Source organism: Orbicella franksi, chromosome 11, assembly GCF_964199315.1.
Source record: "Orbicella franksi chromosome 11, jaOrbFran1.1, whole genome shotgun sequence".
Taxonomy (NCBI): Eukaryota; Metazoa; Cnidaria; class Anthozoa; order Scleractinia; family Merulinidae; genus Orbicella; species Orbicella franksi.
This window is the reverse complement of record NC_138155.1, coordinates 7,781,201-7,799,200: the sequence shown is the minus strand read 5'-3', so window position 1 is coordinate 7,799,200 and position 18,000 is coordinate 7,781,201. Positions and strand designations below refer to the sequence as shown.

Here is an 18,000-nt window from a genome sequence, read left to right as displayed (position 1 = left end):
TTCACATCTCGACCGTCCTCTGGTTTCACAGCAAAATCACAGGAGTCCTCTGACCGAAAACCATTTCCGTTGGCTCTCTCGTAGTTGTATACCTGTACAAGTGATAAAACGCAACGACCTAGTCAGGGGTTAGAGCATTTCTAGAAAAAGGGTTATGATTGCTGCTATTAAAGATTGTGAGAATAAAGATATCAAAGGAACTTACAACTTATTTGTTTGTTTCTCGCTACTCTCAGAGGCCTCAAACAAGGGAGATTTTATATTGGACGTGTGAGTTCATAAGGGGGAATCGCAAGATTAATTCGCCTGAGCTAGTGGAATGTCCTAGATAATGTGTATGAAAGGGGCTCTGAAGTAAATCTGAACCGAACGATTGGGCCACTAATTCTCAGTCCACACTTTAAATGTCTTCCTTCTGCCAACTTTGCCCCCGAGTACTGAGCCATAACCTTCTTGGATACATGTCCTGCTAAGATCTCAATTTTGTAGTGTTGGCTACTCTATTGGTAGGTTTTATTCCTTCCTGTGTTTTGTAATGTTTAGCATTATAGCTTAAAAAAGAGTTGTGAAATGTGCAAGACAACGATGTGAAAGAAGCCAGGAGTAGATATTTCTCCCATCTGTGCCAGTCGTTCTCATTTTCAGTATGAGATGTTTTCACCAAAATATAAAAAAAAAAATAATAATAAAAATAACAACAACAACAACAACATTTACCATCCCGGATTATACGTAGGGGTAGTGGAGAGGTAGAGCGACTTTTTTGCACGTTTGTGAGGTTAGTCTAAACTAAAAAAGATCTTCTATCTGCTATCTATCAATCGTGATACCTAGGTAAAAGCTCCCTTTTTGGAATAAAAGTTACAGTTTATACCTGCGTATCGTTTGGTCTTGTCCAATTCCCAACCATCTTCAAGTTTGGTGAGTTTCACTGTGATCGGTGTGTTGTCCTTGTACATTCTGAAGGGCTTCTCCTTGGCTGGCTTCGATCCAGGAAACCGTTCTCTATTTATCAACTCCACGCGCTAGTGAAAAGCAAGACACATATGCAAGTAAATGGCAAATACAAAAGTGTCATAGCAAATAACTACTTCCATTGTATATACAACAACAAACAACTTCTACAAAAAAAGCTCCGGTATTCTATCTACTGAACCATTTAATGTCCCATCCATCCATTCCTTCTTAAAATCACTAATTAACCATGCATGCATCCAACCATCTCCTCATAAATTGAAAGATAACGATGATAGATCTGTCGGTGTATACATATGAACTGAGCATGAATTAGAACCACTTAATGGATCCACAATCACTCACGACATGCATATTTTAGCACTCTAACTTAACTCTTCAATGTCGTTCAACAGATCACCTACCCTCTTAGAATCCTCGTTATCACTGTAGACGTAGAATCGTACATAAATAAGGTCGCTTTTGGGATTCGGCCTGCTGGAAAAAACTGTCGCTCTCTTCCTCCTTGGCCCGCCACAGCAAAATATGCTCCAGAGAGAAAACGTCTTGGTTTTTATGCGAATAGAGTCATTTTTCACCGTAAACCAGCACTTGGACTGACTGCTATTTTCCGATTCATTGGCCACTCTCTCCCAACCTAAGCGACCTGGTAGCAGATTATGATTTAATGTCATTAAAAACAATCACTGACAAGCCTCGGTAATGAGTTTGTGCTAGTGCTCGATGCTTTTCCTTTGTCTTTACTTACAGGTAGCTAAAAACCGTGCCATGTCTTTCCTTAGGTCTATACCTAAGCCTATGCCTGTGCCAGTTATTGCAACTATTGTGGGGACCTCGAAATTTAAATCTTCTTTTGGTATGTATGGAAGATTATGAGCGTTCATTCATGACATTGTTGACAATTAAAGAGAGACTTGTTATGCATCCCAACTCAAATACGTTTTACTATTGGAGGAGAACGTGTGAAGTATCATGAGTCAAAACTCATGAAGTCCTTAGGATGAACAGAACTCACTAAGGCTGTGTTCACACTTGCTACCCAAGCACTGGTGCCTGGACACCGCCACAAAATATTGTTTCGTTCAGACACTGGATAGTTAAAGTGATCAAGCACCATTTACCATTTAGTATCCACGAACATAGCCTGACTCACTAGGAAAACAACTAGTTTGAAATTTCGACTCGTACGTAAAACAAACAAACTACCTTTGACTTCAGCAGAAAACTTACCACATCTGTAGACAGTTATCCATTCCCTTTTAGCCTCGCTCAAGCAAAGGCAATGTGGAACGATAATTTCTACTGGCCTTGAAAAATGGATGTCATGAGGTCCACATTCAATAACGGGAGAAATAAGAGTCTTATCGGGTGCTTCCGGGATATTCCGCAACAATGCTGTCTCGTCAAAGAACACTCCAAAGAAGACATGTTGGTTTATTCCAACGGGAATCGCACCTCTAGGAACGATTATGCGTACGTCAGAGTCCAATGGTGCACTCAACTCTCCACCAATACAGCTGAACGTAGCCTCTAATTTTGTGATGTATTTTGGAAATGACGTGGGAAGGTGACTGCGTAGAGTTTCGTTACTGCAGTCTGGTGTACCCTGCTCTGCCTCATTTTCAATCTGTGAATATAAAAGAAAAAAGTAGTAGCCCATGACTAAGGCCCGGGTCGCACTTAATTAATTAAGACAAATTACAAGTTTGAAAACTGTCAGGTTACCATCATCAGTTGACCATGCCAAATGTGACCTACTTGTCTCTGCAAGGACAAAAACTTGCCCAAGGATACAAATCTTCAAAGAAGCCGTCGTCCTGCCTGGGAGCAGTGTGTGTGTCACCCATATCTAGTCATGATTCAGGTTTTCGATCAAATTTTCCCTTTTGGGATAACGTCTCAGATAACCCTTAAGATAGGCAGGAGAGGTACAGCACAGGGCAGTTGTTTTGGGGTCACCATCAGTACAATGATGTACAACTGCAGCAATTTTAGCATCAACATGTTTGTCCTTGAAATGCTCGTATTTACGTCATGAAAGAAAGGAGAATGACTCTCTGTGTATCATTAGCTGCACCCATGTTAAGACGATACAAATAGAAAGCGAGAAAAAAAGCAATTTCACGTTGATTCATGGCAACCTGTTCTGCAATTCCCTTTGCATAAAAAAAAGGGAAATATATACAAGAATGCTCGCGTAGTATACAGTGACTAGTCTGACAAACACTGAAAGGGTTTTCCACTATAGATTGATGTCACAGACAATTTTGTCCTCAAGTGCGACCCGAAACTGCAACGTTTTAATCGTCTTGGACAACTTCTAAGACAAACATTGTAGACAACATTTTACGACATCGGATAAATTGTTTAAGCTAAGTGCGACCAGGACCTAACATGCAACGACTATCAAGGGTGATGCCCTTAAGTCGGTTGGAAGATATAAGATATATGTTTGCATATTAGACTCAAGTGCAAGTTGTTTCGTAATCCGTCTCAATATTCCCAAATCTTGAAACTACTTACTTACAAAGTTGACTTAAACTTTCAAAGTTAGTTTATTATTACTTTACTGACTTACTAAGCTACCAGTTTGGGGTTTGTCTTCAACCTGTAGAAATCATCGTAGACAGTAGCAAAAAGAGCACTAAATATATAGCAACAATGTCTTTTAACCTGGAGACCTGGAGATCTAAAGCTGGACCGGGAAGTGTCCATTATTTCAATGCCAATCAGTGTATCAGCCAGATTTGATGGATTGCGTTGTACCGTATTTTCCTCCGTCGTGTGACCCGGTAGTTGTCTAACTTCATTGGGTGTTATCTTTCTTCTAAGGCTACAAAAAGAATAAGTTCAAAAAGTTGAAAAGTGAATAAACAGCAATTGTAAATCTGCCATGATCTTTTTCTTGCAGGTGCAAAAGCCATGCCGATAGAACAACGATCATAGCTCTTAATAGTACTAACCGAGCAGGAAAAAAGGTCTATATTTTCAAGCATTATCCTGGACAAACTTGCTCAATTAAAAACCGTTTTATTACACGACCTGTTAATTTAAAATTATGAAATAGAATACGAGTACCTTGTTTCTATCGAGATAAAGAAGCAAAAGTAAACATTTGGGAGAGAGAGAGAAATGCTATGGGAACACGAGGAAAAAAGAAAACCATTTGTTTACTTTGATCATCAAAATGTAAATTCTCTTTGCTTATCCCATTATTATGAAAAACAGCTCCTGCTAAATATGTGTTTCTGTCGGGTTTAAGTACTGATAAAACTACTAGCATTCTATCACGGATGCTGTTCACTGATTTGCTACGCTAATCACTATTCTGTGTTAGATAGTTAGTAGCCTAGCAGTGTGCGCTTGTTAACGAACTGGCGGTCACTTCTTTGCGTTTTCGAAGTGTCTTTGAAGATGATTCAGATAAAGGTTTGGGCGACTAGTAGATTTATACTAAAACAGTCACATTATTCGCTCCTGATTTCTACCTGTGATAGTTGACTCGGGCTGCACCTTCGTAAACTATCACGAAATAGTAGTCTCCATCTCGTAATCTTTTTGTTTTATTTAAAGATAGAAGCACTCGTGTAAGTTTGAGAGAATTAGAAAAAAAGCCGTGGAACTCTTGCCTGTAGGCTCGTGGTCCCACAGCATTTCTTCTTCTCCCAAACTTCCACTCCTGTTTCTATTACTCGATGGAAGCACGGTACATGTTTTCTATTTCTTGATTAAAAACAGCCCTAAGAAAATATAATACGCGCACTGATTGGTTTAAAATCCTGTTTCTATGTATTAAACAATTAGATTATGAGCTCGAGATTTCTTTCGCGTGATAGTTGACGAGGGTGCACGCATAGAAATCTCGAGCTCATAATCTAATTGTCTTAGTATATCTAGTAGTCGTTCGAAACTTTATCTAAATCCTCTTCACAGACACTTCGAAAACGCCAAGAAGCGGCCTTCATTTTGTTAACAACGGCACACTGCTATGCTACTCACTTTCTATCACAGATTATATAATAACCCAAGCTATTCTCGCATTTTGATTGGTTCTCGCCTATGATCTATTAGAGGACAGACGCACGATTGACGTCATCATTACAAAGCTTTTCCCTCTGTGTTATAAAATGGCGGAAAGTTTTGAGAATTTAGATAATATGACACATGGCTGGGCAAAAGATAAGGTACAAAAAGTCTTGTCAGGGCATTGAACAGGTACGAGAAGCATAGTCTAGCAGGAAGAAGAAAGATAAAGCCGTTTCTTTTTGAGAAAATGACTCAGAAAAAATTCTCGAACAGTCTCAGTTAGCAGTCGAGCGAGACTAAACAAACACAAAATTGGTCTTGGGAAGCCGAGAGCCATTGCTTTATCTCGAATTTAACAAACCCAATAAACAAAATGTTTATGAGATTAATTTGCTTAAAAATTTCAACTTTTCTCAGTCTCAAAATAATTGTTGACACACTGATTGATGTCAGGAATGAAACATCAAAACCGCTTCTTAAAATCAGTTAAAATATACACATAACCTTACTTTCCGATGCGAAAGCTCCAATCCGTTTCAGGACACAGCAGCGGGCAAAGTATAGCTCACTACAACTCACGGCCAACTGCATCGCAGCTAAAAGGTGTCTCCGACACTATTTCAAACTGATTTGAGAATCACAAACCACAGAAGACACAAATTTCCACCATCACTAACTCTTCTTTCATTCAAAACTCGAATCCAGGTTGACCGCAACCGCAACTTTTCCAAGCATATTTATCAACTCCTGCAATATTCAAGGTAACGTCCAAGCTTTTCGGCTCACAGGGCTGCTCTGATGACAAAAACTTCAAAACTCGAATCCAGGTTGACCGCAACCGCAACTTTTCCAAGCATATTTATCAACTCCTGCAATATTCAAGGTAACGTCCAAGCTTTTCGGCTCACAGGGCTGCTCTGATGACAAAAACTGACTTGACTTATCCAGCATTTTCTTCATGATTTGTAGATTTCGCAGTTGAAATCTGCTTTCCTACTATAAGTTTTCATTCCACGAGAAGCGACTTTCGAGTCAAGTTTGACAGTGGCGTGATTTTCCCGGACCAATCACAATTCTTCGCTACGCATAGCAACCAATAAGATTGTAGACAATATGTCACGTCAAATAGTTTTTTTCGTATTTGCCAAAGTGGGAAAAGGCCGGCTTTGTAGTTATGTTGAAAGATTTTGAAATAGAAAAAGCTTTTCCTGTAAAAGTTTGTTTCTTTATCGTATAAAACAAATAAATTCCATGTTACCGCGCGTCTTTTCAGTAATAGATCACAGAAGACTTCAAAATGTGGTAAGAAAATACGTGACACACTCGGCTATCGCCTCGTGTGCCACTTTTTTTCTCACCACATTTTGACTGACGTCATCTGTGATCTATTACTGAACAGACGCACGGTAACATGGAATCTATTTGCTAAACAGATAGTGAGTAGCGTAGGTAATCAGAGAACGGCATTCGTGATAGCACGCTAGTAGATTTATACCAAAATTCGATAGAAACACGGTACTTGTTTTCTAATTCTCAACTGTTTCATAGTAGTCCGTGTTCTCGTTTATATGCCGCGCTTTTGCCACCGTCCTATTGTGCCTCTGCTATATTATTCTTTGCTATTCTATACTATTTCATTTTTTGCTACTGTGCACTAACGAACTTACAGATAGCGTTTATGTACGAGAACGGGGAGGACAACAATCAGCGTAATGAATACAATGGATCCTACTGCAATGGCTAGTAAAAATCCGAACGCCTGGTTTTTAGTGTTACGCGTCTCCTGTGTTGTTAAGTAGGGCGTATCTTCAATTTCTTCTAATTCTGCAATAAAACAACAGCATTAGCAAACTGAGGGGTGGATCCAAGAAATTGAAATGTAACCGTACGTTCTCCTTAATAAATATATCGTACCTCGAATAATTTAAAGTTTTGAATAACAGATTATTTATAGAGAAACATTCTGGAAGAGAGGCCGTGTGCTGGGGAAACCTAGGGTACTTAATAATCCGCCTATTGAAACTGATTAGATTAGCAACGATCGAGGAAATACAGCATAATTTAACACACTAGTCTGAATCGCCCACGTTAAACATTTTAAGCATGTGGCATTTAACGCTGAAAGCTTGTCACATTGGCACAAAACCGTATGTTGCTTTAGCGTTCCATAAAAAAAAAAACGACACAAGTGCATGTAAATAACTTTCATTTAGGCTCCGTCCACACTGGGTCCAGGAAATTTGAAAACGTCGTTTTGACTCTGAAAATGCATCAAATATTTTCTGTCCACATTATGCTGGATAATTTTTAAAAAGCAACAATCTCCGGTCATTTTGGATTTGTGTTTGAGGAAATCTCGGACAGAAAATCACATGACTATCGGGACGTCACCATTTTCTAAAAGTTTCGTTCTCAAAATGATTTCCGTCATGACGAGTGTCTACGTATTATCATTGATATTATTGGCACAATTCGCACCATTCGCACCATTCGCACCATTCGCACCATTCGCACCATTCGCACCATTCGCACCATTCGCACCATTCGCACCATTCGCACCATTCGCACCATTCGCACCATTTGCACTATCCACACCATTCGCACTATTCACGTCATTTGCACTATTTGCACTATTAAGACCATTCGCACCATTCACATTATTCGCGCCATTTGCACTATTCGCACCATTCACACCATTCGCACCATTTGCACCATTCACACCACTTGCAATATTTGCATTATTCATGCACTATTGGCAATATTCACACTATTTGCACCATTCGCACCATTCGCACCATTCACACCATTCGCGCCATTCGCACCATTCGCACTATTCACACTATTCCCACCATTCGCACCACTGGCACTATTCGCACCATTCATACCATTCGCACCATTTGCACCATTTGCACCATTCGCACTATTCACACTATTTGCACTATTCACACTATTTGCAATATTTGCACCGTTCGCACCATTCGCACGATTCACACTATTGGTGCAAAAGAAACTTAAAAAATTACATCTTGCACTTAGGTTTTTAATGGCTATTAAATTTAAAATGTTATAGGTAGACTGTGTTACAGCCTCCTTCAAAAGAAAAACTCAGAGAGAGTGTCTACGTATTATCATTGATAAACCTGCTCAAGGTTAGCGATTTATCCTAAAATATGTGTATATGTTCTAAAACTCTCGCGATCGAGCACCAAAGCAAAAAACCAGAAACCAGCGTTTGAGTGCGAAACCTAAACACTACAGCCTGCTCGAAGGCTATGAATTTTATCGGTCGCGGTGATAAAATATCCACAATGAGAAAGTTGTTACACTTTAGGAGTGAGATTTAAAATTTTAAACTATAAAAGCGAGATTAACGCAGGGTAATCAAGATTTTACGGCGACATAATTTTTCCAGGAGTGGTCTCTCCGATTTTTTTTTCACGGAAGGCGGCAGAAGAATTGAAATAAAATGCCTTACCATAGTCACAGTTTTTTCCGTCCGATTTCAAGGCAATTCCTGTTGGACAGGCGCACTGGTATCCTCCTGGTTTCAGAAGGCAGAGATCGCTACAAAGTCCATTGTTTCGAGAACAATTATGAGGACCTGAAGATGGATAAAGGGATGTAACAAAACACCTTACTGACCTAATAATTAAAAATACAGTTTTACACCTAACTCTTCATTTTTTCCTTTACAAGTTTATACATATTTATAAGAGGTAGAACAACACCTAGGTACCTGAAAATATCAAGGACGGATCAAATACATGAATATCCATTGGTTTTTTAAGGCCATAAATTATCGTTTCCTGCTTCCTACTGCTGAAATTGAAACGTGAAATGCTCTTGGTATTCCAGTCTGTCCAGTATAGCATGTCCTGATACATCGCTAGTCCATAAGGATGGATATTAGCTACAGGTGACACTATTAACCGTCTAGATCTTTTTCCTCCATTGAGGTCAAATTCCTCGATTTTGTCTAGTTTGGCATCAGCCCAAAACAGATGGTTTGTCGCTTGGTCGTAAGTGAGCCCATTTGGCCAGCCAAGATTTCCTGTTACAATGGTTCGTCTTGCCGAACCGTCCATCTCAGCTTGCTCGATCTTTGGAATAGCACCCCAATCTGACCAAAACATCACACTGGAAGCAAAAAATAAGTAAATAAATAAATAAATGACAACAACAAAACAAAACTAACAAATTTACATTATGTACTCTAAATGGTAAGTCCAACATTGGGATAACAATGACGTATACCTACTTTTAAAACTTTGGCGTCGAGAATCAAAATGACATTGGTAGTCTTTCAGCTAACGATATAAGCGTTCAAGTCTACCAAAGATCATAGAAAGTCAATTCACTGTGGCTGCCCTGTCCACATTCTTTGCTGTATAAAACCGACATTAAAAATACACTTAACTAGGCTTCGATGTGTAGCGACACGTTTTCGTACCTATAACTCATGTGGAGAGGTGTTGTTATACATGACGCCTTTTAGCGACGTTGTTGGTACAATGAACTTACTAATCAATGTGGTGTCACATCCTTAATATACAGGTTTGACCAAGCCTAAAAGCGGAGCTCCTGGGCCGGGTTAAGAAAACTGATTAAGCTAACCCTGGATAAGCGAGAGTTTTGATTTGAGTTGCAGTATGGTAAGGTTTTCTGTTTATGTTGTTTGGCCTTCTGTTTTGAGTTTGAATAACATCGAGGTCTTCAAAATACACAAAACAAAAGCAGTGAAAAACATTTCAAAAAATTATACTTCGGTTAACTTTTATAATCCTGGGTTAGTGTTAGCCGCTTCCGAGCAACCAGGTCCTGTTTACAAAAAGTTAACCTAAATTGACCCCGCGATCCAATCGAAAACCTATACTTGGTCAGCGTTCAAGTTCAAGGAAACATGTGACCTTGATGAGCTCTAAACTTGAGCCTGCGATATGGTCACGTGATACTGGTCAGCGGATACCTTGTTTTGACAGGTGTCAACTGACCATAACATGGCTGTCCAGTACTAAAGGAGAACGCTATAAACTACGGCTGCATTTCTCTTTCAACCTATTGGCTGGAGTGTGGCCGCCATACTGCCCGTCTCCGTCGTCTTCGTGCGCACGCGCCAACGAGCAATACCGCTAGCCATGATAACCATGAGAAAATCAATTCATGGGTTTCCTATTCTTTCCTATATGGGGTTTGGGGCTCTGCTTGGCGCCGAAGCTCCGCCGTTACATGAAATTTTTGCGACCCGTTTATTTTGCAATTTTGAGCTGCGCATATTTCGCGACACTTAAATTCCGTGATTTTGCGAAAACTTTGAATTTTGAATCACTTTAATTTCGCGCTTTTGAGCAATACACAATATGTTTCCTTGGCAATGTTACTTTAACATGATCTTGAATTCAGTAAACCGACTTTACCACCACTTAGGGCCAAACCACCCCCCAAATGTTTCTTCAGTTCTTGGGTATTTCACATTATTTCGCATTACTTAAAAAGTATTGACTCTTCCTACACCAAACTTGGCAGATGGGCAGGAGACCTATTGCCAATTATATTTACGTGAAAAATGTTAGTAAATGTCAAATTTGTGACGTCACAGTGATGACGTCATGTTTTTGCCACTTTTGAAGTTTTTAATATGCAAATTTTTTACAACGTGTTTGAAAGAGCACATCAAGGGGAGTTGAAACCTGAAAACATTTTGTCCATATCACAAAAATTAAATGAAATATGGCATTTTTAAATATGAAAAATAACTCAAATTGGAGCCGTAATTTTGTTCCAGCAAATGCAGCTATGTTGCACATGTGATGTGCGAGATGACTAAAGCAAAAATAAAGAAGAAAATCGGAATAAAAAAATTATCCCTCTAGTGTTATTGCGTTAAAATTAGTTCTGTTACGTCATAACCTGTGACGTCACCTGCTTTTTACTGTTAATACCATCCTAACAAAGGCGAAAATCAAATTCCTAAAACCACACGATTTTTGACAACATCAAACTTTCTATTTTTCTAGATTATTAGCCTTCCTAGAATAAAACTGAAAAAAATAAACCAGAGAGACTGACTTAACAAGGACAGTATGGTTAAGCAAATTCCGGGGGCGACAACAAAAAAATATTTAATATACCATATCTCAAAAAATAATCATCATAGCAAAAAACGGTTTCCGGCATTTTACTCCTCAAGTCAAGGCCTTTCTAATGATATAATCTTTACATCACATTTTACAAAAAATGAGAACACGTTTTGGTGACGTCATCAATTATGACGTCATAATCTGACATTTTGTCACAACTTCCAAATTAAAATAAACTGGAGAACAAAAAAAGCTCATCTGCTAAACTTGGTTCAGAAATATATAAACCAAGCAAACATAGCCTTCATGAAACATTAGGGGGGGGTGGTTTGGCACCTACGTGCACAGGTATAATAACGTCAAAATTAACAAAAACGCAACGGCGGGACAATATGTCAACAGCACATAATGTGAGTCCTTTGTTTTCACGTCATGTTATGTTTGCGCCACTTCTTGTTCGCGCCACTTTAATTTCGCGATTTTTTTCAAAATCGCAAAATTAACTTGTTGCAAAAAAATTCATGTAATAGGTAGATATCACTGCGCGCAAAATCACCCATTTTGATAATTCGCATTTCAAGGAGACTGACTCAATTTACCCATTTCTCTCGGCTAGGACAATCGCTCTGGGCTCTTCAAGGCCATCTTTAATCAGCACTCTCCTACTTGTTCCATCAAGACGACCAACTTCAATCCTTTTGGTCCCTGCATCAGTCCAATATATGTTGCGTCCCACATGGTCGATGGCTAAGCCATCAGGTTCTTGTACATTACAGTAAAACAAAATCTTTACCGAAGTTCTGTTTAAAAAAAACAGTGAAAATTCCACCATGATTAACCTCTGACCAGTACGCTCGATCTTCGACAGGATCAAAGTCCAATGCAATTGGGCGCTGACTTCGACGTTTAAACAAAGTTTTAGAGACGTAATAGTTGACGTCTAGCGAAATATAATTCGTGGAGTTGTCTTCGGCGTCGGCAAAAAGGATAAACTTCTTCACTCCTGCAATTTGGATCACAAACACTAAGTCGTTTCTTTTACAAGCACTTGATAGAGCGGATTGCAATTGAGTGTCGTAAAACCAAAACCGAAACCAATCACTCACCAATTAGACTACTAAGCCATTCTCAAACTGTAGTAAAACCAAAACCAAAACCAAAGTAATTCCCTGATTACTTTCGACACTCAATTGAAAACCGCCCTATTCCTTATTCTATGGTTTTGCCTCGGTGACGATTGATTAAGCGCTACAAAGTGAAAATAATTTGAAATCAAAAAAATAAAAAATAAAAACACATCAGCTACGCCATAAAAAATAAAATGAACAAAGGTGTTCTCAAATTAACCTTCTCTTAGCAAAACACATACATCGAGAATTACGAGCAATGTCAGGGAATAGATGGAACTATATCATTTCCAGTACAGTAAAGTGCTCATAGGACATTAAAAGGAGTATCTTGCAAGGGAAAGATTACTTACTTTCTTCACATGTCTTGCCATCTTCCTTCACAGTCAAACCGGTTTGACATACACATTCGTAACCAGACGTTTTCGTTACACAAAAATGACTACATCCTCCATTATTTACAGCACAAGGACTTGATGCTTGAATAACAAGTATAACGATATGTTAGATTTAAAGGCATTGGGAATATAAGAAAACCAAACATACGCGTTGAATTAACATGTGTTTTTGCTTCATCTTGTTATCAACACCCGGGCTAAGGTACTTTCTTTAGGCAGCTTAAATGTATACAACTACAGCTACTACGAGTATTGCATACCTTCTCGATCTCTGACACACAAATAGAAATTGCCGGGCCTGTTGATTAAAAATTGACCCCGAATAAACTGGTCCCCAGCGCCAGGAGAGTTACATATCTGTTTACACTGCTGCAGTGGTATCTCAGGACATTTTAATTTATTTTGTTTCAAAGATAACGTACAATTTGACTGCTTTAGATTATCGCGGAGGGTCGCGCGAGTAAGTGGCCCAATCATGTGACTATGTCCTGTGTGAAGATTATAAGCAAAAATCATCGTTAAAAATTTCTGTATGCTTGAAAAGTCGAAACGTTGAAGTGGCAGTCTCGCTAAAAGCGGTCCAATCGACTTGGGGACCAAACTAATTTTCCCTCATTTTTTTTTTTCAGTGAAAAGAGTTTGGCTCATCTGAATAAAAGAGCAATGTATTATTTTCCAATAACTTATTTTTGCTTTGCTGCTAGCCAAAATTAAATTTTGCCCGAACCAAGGTTGCCGACCGTGATCAGAAACATAAAACTCACCGATTTTGCGAAGCGTGCTACGTCCCCTAAAATACAGCTAACGGAGTTTCGTTTTCATACGAATTCTAACGTACATTCATTACTTTGATTGACGAAATGAGGAAATTTTTCGGAAAAATCTGAGCTTACCAGCGAGGCTGGAAGACCCCCTACTCTGAGACTTTTGTTCACCTACTAAAATTTAGCCAAATTTAAAGGGAGAAAATCTCAAAAGTTGGCTCTAAATGAAGGCAAAAAAGCAATTCACAGTAAATTTTTTACCTTAATAAACCATTCTATAAGTTCAAACCGCTGGGTATCTCATTGGCTTGCACGCGAGAGCAGATTAAAATCTGCCACAGTCAGTGTATTTACATAACTATCGCTCGTGTAAAAGCTCATTTCCATAACCCTTGTACTCGGTGAAAATACTTCTTCTGCCGTTCAGGTTCGTATGTTGCCCATCTGAGTAGAGGCAAATAGCTCCCTTTAATACTAGTATACACCGTAGAATCAGTTTAGAGGTGAAGGTTGCCTTAAAGGTGATCAATTCTCAAGACTTGCGAGACTCCAAACAGTAAATAATGGCGGTCTGCACAAATTAACCCTAGCCGTCCTCCTGATAAGTTCCTTGAATAAATTCTGCCGCAGAAGTAACACTAGGAGAAGACGAAAGTCTTAGGCTTAAAATTTTCCCAACAGTCTCCATATTTCTCAGTCAAAGTAATGAATGTACCTTAGAATTCGTATGAAAGCAACATTCCGTGAGCTGCATTTTAAGGGACGTAGCACGCTTCACAAAATCGGTGAGTTTTACCTTTCTGATCACGGTCGGCAAAATTCAAGTTAGGCTCGTAACAAAGCAAAAATAAGGAATTTGAAAATAATAAATTGCGTTTTTTTAATACATATGTGCCAAACCCTTTCACTGAGAAGAAAATGAAGGAAGATTATTTTTGGTCCCGAAGTCGAGTGGACCGCTTTTAGCGAGACTGCCACTTAAATACCTGGCGGTTGTTGGGTGCTGTCATAGGCTACTATGCTCATAGGTGTTCCGCCGTTGGTACTGTAACTGCGGAGCACTTCTCCAGAGGAAGCGTCCAGTTTATGAACCTCACGATGCGTTCTCCAAGCGGTAAAAAACAGGAAAGGGGCAATCAACACCAATCCAGATGGGTGTAAGCCACCTTGCTGAAAAAGTGTCTTCCTGTTGCTGCCATTATAGCTGACGGACTCCACTCTGTCATATCCTGCATCCACCCAAAAGATGCGTTTATTTCCTCCGTCAAGGTCGATACCATTCGGATAAAAGAGATATGTTGTCACAACGGTGACTCTATGATTTCAACTCAGAGAAGCTTTCTCAATTTTTGGATAGCTTCCCGTGTCACTCCAGATCATTAATCTGTAAGATCACGAGTTTAAATTAATACATGAAATTTTCGCCTACCTCCAATTGCAAGTTTACTGAAATCTGTGACTTGTGAACCTCTGCACACGGATTAACAGGAAACGCGTGGTTAAGTTAAATGATAGTTGACTGACTGAATACGTGCCCGGCTTTATTATTTGGAACAAAAAGTAACAAAAATAAAAACAGATCGACAGTGTACGTTCGACGGAATGTGTCGCTTACTCTTGAGAAAATAATAATGTTAATGCATATGATCTGGACCAACATTCTCTAACAAATACTGGAGAAGGTAATTCAATAGAATTCCATTAGCTGTTTTGCCACTCAGTTTTTCTGATTATTAATGCATCATTCCCATTGCCGGCAGAAACACTCCACAGTGTCAACTATACTAATGTCTTTAATAAGCCCCTATCTAGAAGTTGACACCAACTAGTGGGACAAATGGCAAAAAGCGTTAAGAGAGTAACAGTTTTGCGCACTACTGTACCCAATTTCGCAGTAAGCCAATCAGAAGCCTTTTCCACTGTCCTGATATCCTGCGATATCAAGTCACTCACCTGATATGGCTACGATGTCATGCTCGCTTGGCCAAATTTGTATACGGTAATACCTAATCGTACCTTTTATGATACACTTGGGGGGGCATATCTGGTTCGTTTGCTCTCGCCATGGGTATTTTGTCTTGATTACGTTATGCCACAATACGAACCATTGCTCGACGAAACTCGCCTGACATATATGCCGCTGAAGCGTACCGTGAACAATGTACGATTAGGTATAAATAGCCGTTTGTAATAGAAAAATTAAACTGCTCAGCCAGGGAACGTAGGCAGATCGCTAGTTTCTTTTCATAATGCATGTTTTATTTAGAAACTCGACATTTTTAAAGTGCTTTCGACCTCTTCGAATTCATTTGTTAAATAATACTTACCTGTTATCACGATTCAGAGCTATCGCTCTGGGGCGTACCACGCACACGGGTGCGGAGTAGTTAATTATAATTAATGTGATTGTACATACCCGTTATCGAGATCCAGAGCTATTGCTTGAGGTTCATCGAGGCTCGAGTTAATTAAAAGACCTTGGTTATTGCCATCCAGGTCTGATACTGATATGGTACCATGCGTCATATCGGTCCAATACAGCTGTGACACCCTCCAGTCCACCGCCAGCCCATCGCAAACTCCAATATCGGTGATAATTGTTGTCGTGCTTGCCATGTCAGTGCGGAAACGTTTGATGTTTCGCTCTGCTGTATCACTCCAGAATATGAAACCAAGACTGAAGTGGATACCTAGGGCAACAGCTGTTGATAAACCGGAAATTATGGAACGAACTTCCGCAGTTTTGTAGTCGATGGCTACAATGTCTGTGGTGTTTGACACCAGCAAGAACGGAGGACTCCATAAGGTGGCTAAAGACCAAAAATTAAGAGAAAATGTAATTGCGCAGAAGAACTCACTAAAAGTTCATCAAGAGTACTGGAAGATGAATTGCAAAGGCTAATTGTAAAGGCAAATTGAAAAGGCTAACTGTAGACACTTGGGGTTACAAATATTAAAATTGACCAGATAAGTTGACGAGGTTAAAATTACAAATTTTAAACTCGACCAATTTGAGCTACGAAATTAGTAACTGCCTGCAATTACTCTCTATATGCGGGTGCATAAAAATTAGTTATACGGCTTCCTGTAAAAGTTGGGAAAGTAGCCATGTTTGAACGCTAACGTTTCAAATGAAGATTACTTCAGGGAAGACTAGAAGAATATTTTCGCTTTAACGAGGTTTCATTTTATCGAGGTTTTTTCCATACATTTCATTATTTGCTGGGGCGAAGAATATTGTTTGTTATACCGAGGACTGTAGTTCAGCTGTAGTTCTATAAGTGTGAAAAGAATGCGAATTGGAGAGTTGCGAGTTGCGAGTTGCGAGTTGCGAGTTGCGAGTTGCGAGTTGCGAGTTGCGAGTTGCGAGTTGCGAGTTGCCAGTTGCCAGTTGCCAGTTGCCAGTTGCCAGTTGCCAGTTGCCAGTTGCCAGTTGCCAGTTGCCAGATGCCAGATGCGAGTTGCGAGTTGCGAATTGCGATTTTCGATTTGCGATTTGCGAGTTGCGGTGTGCGAGTTGCGATTTGCGAGTTGCGAGTGGCGAGCTGCGAGACTGGAGTCTATGATTATTGGAGTACCAGTAAGCAAACGCTGTGGAGGCGCGGTGGCCTCATGGTTAGTACGCTCGTCTCCGAATCGAATAGTCTGAGTTCAAACTCTGGCTGGGGACATTGCGTTGTGTTCCTGGACAAAGCATTTTACTCTCACAGTGCCTCTCTCCACCCAGGTGTATACATGGTTTAATGCTGAGGGTAACCCTGTGATGGACTAGCATCCCATCCAGGGCGTTGGGGGGAGTAGAAATACTCCTAGTCGCTTCATGCTACGGAAACCGGGATAAGCTCCGGCCTGATTGGCCACTTGGCTCGATTGCAGACCTTACCTTTTTACACTAGTCAGCAAGTACACCTTCCTCAGAAAAGTAATTTTGGCTGCCGAGGAATAGACAAAATTTTGCCAGGCACGTTACGATCGATCGTGATTTATCAATTCAAGTCAACCATAAGGTAAAATGTACACGTAAAAAATGTTGTAATAATCGAAACACGCAACTATACAACTCGCAAAATACCCTACTGACCCGTTCTTTCATTCTTTACTTTATCCAACTTGCCGTGTGCAGACATGGTTTTCATTCATTCTTAGAGCGGTTTTTGTGGCTACTGCTGCTAGGCAGCTGAAGCCAGAATGTCATCAAATGCGTAAGTAAGCAGTGTCCAATTTTCGGATTGTGTTCGGAACTATTCGGTGTCCTCTGACTGGTAGTCCGGAACAGAAATCGTCCGATGTTCATAGTCAGAAAATATTCCAAAGAATAATATCCATTTTCTCTCGGTTTTACACGAACGATAATTGAACGTCTACGGGTCTCGTTTCGGATTTAGACGACGGTACTAGACATCTAAATCTACGTATACATTTGATTTCGTCGGTAAAGTCGTTAGACATCACACCAAACTGTTACCGAACGATCAGCGAAGCTAAATCCTGCTTCTCTCGCCAGTGAAAGAGTTTATCGACTACGCGTGTCGAAAACGTTCTGTTGGGAGCTCGAGTTTTCAGGTAAGAGTACTCTGAATTTATGTGTTTAACCTATTTTGGACCAGTAATCAGGCGCAGCAGTCAAGCAATG

The 18,000-nt window shown here is 39.8% G+C and overlaps 1 protein-coding gene and 1 pseudogene across 2 annotated transcripts; both read right to left on the bottom strand.

Moving 5' to 3' along the window:
* Positions 1-36: 36 nt before the first annotated feature.
* Positions 37-4,687, bottom strand: LOC145502048 (netrin receptor UNC5B-a-like). Its single transcript, XM_081481348.1, has 6 exons — positions 4,668-4,687; positions 3,649-3,808; positions 2,182-2,602; positions 1,380-1,621; positions 875-1,025; positions 37-92 (listed from the first exon to the last, which is right to left on the bottom strand). The coding sequence occupies exons 1-6, from the start codon at positions 4,685-4,687 to the stop codon at positions 37-39; spliced, it is 1,050 nt and encodes a 349-aa protein (XP_081337474.1).
* A 1,977-nt stretch (positions 4,688-6,664) lies between these two features.
* Positions 6,665-14,747, bottom strand: LOC145502047 (low-density lipoprotein receptor-related protein 6-like; annotated as a pseudogene). Its single transcript, XR_014051288.1, has 6 exons — positions 14,354-14,747; positions 12,559-12,684; positions 11,678-12,081; positions 8,738-9,138; positions 8,477-8,602; positions 6,665-6,825 (listed from the first exon to the last, which is right to left on the bottom strand). The product of XR_014051288.1 is annotated as a low-density lipoprotein receptor-related protein 6-like (transcript).
* Positions 14,748-18,000: the final 3,253 nt, after the last annotated feature.

What these genes read in the sequence shown, in the direction of transcription:
- LOC145502048 (XM_081481348.1), bottom strand. Translation starts at nt 4,687, where the DNA reads ATGTACCGTGCTTCCATCGA. An exon ending in TTAGATCTCCAGGTCTCCAG is followed by an intron (nt 2,603 to 3,648) that starts GTTAAAAGACAT and finishes TTATATTCACAG; the next exon opens with ATTGAAAATGAGGCAGAGCA. An exon ending in CAAGACCAAACGATACGCAG is followed by an intron (nt 93 to 874) that starts GTATAAACTGTA and finishes TCACTTGTACAG; the next exon opens with GTATACAACTACGAGAGAGC.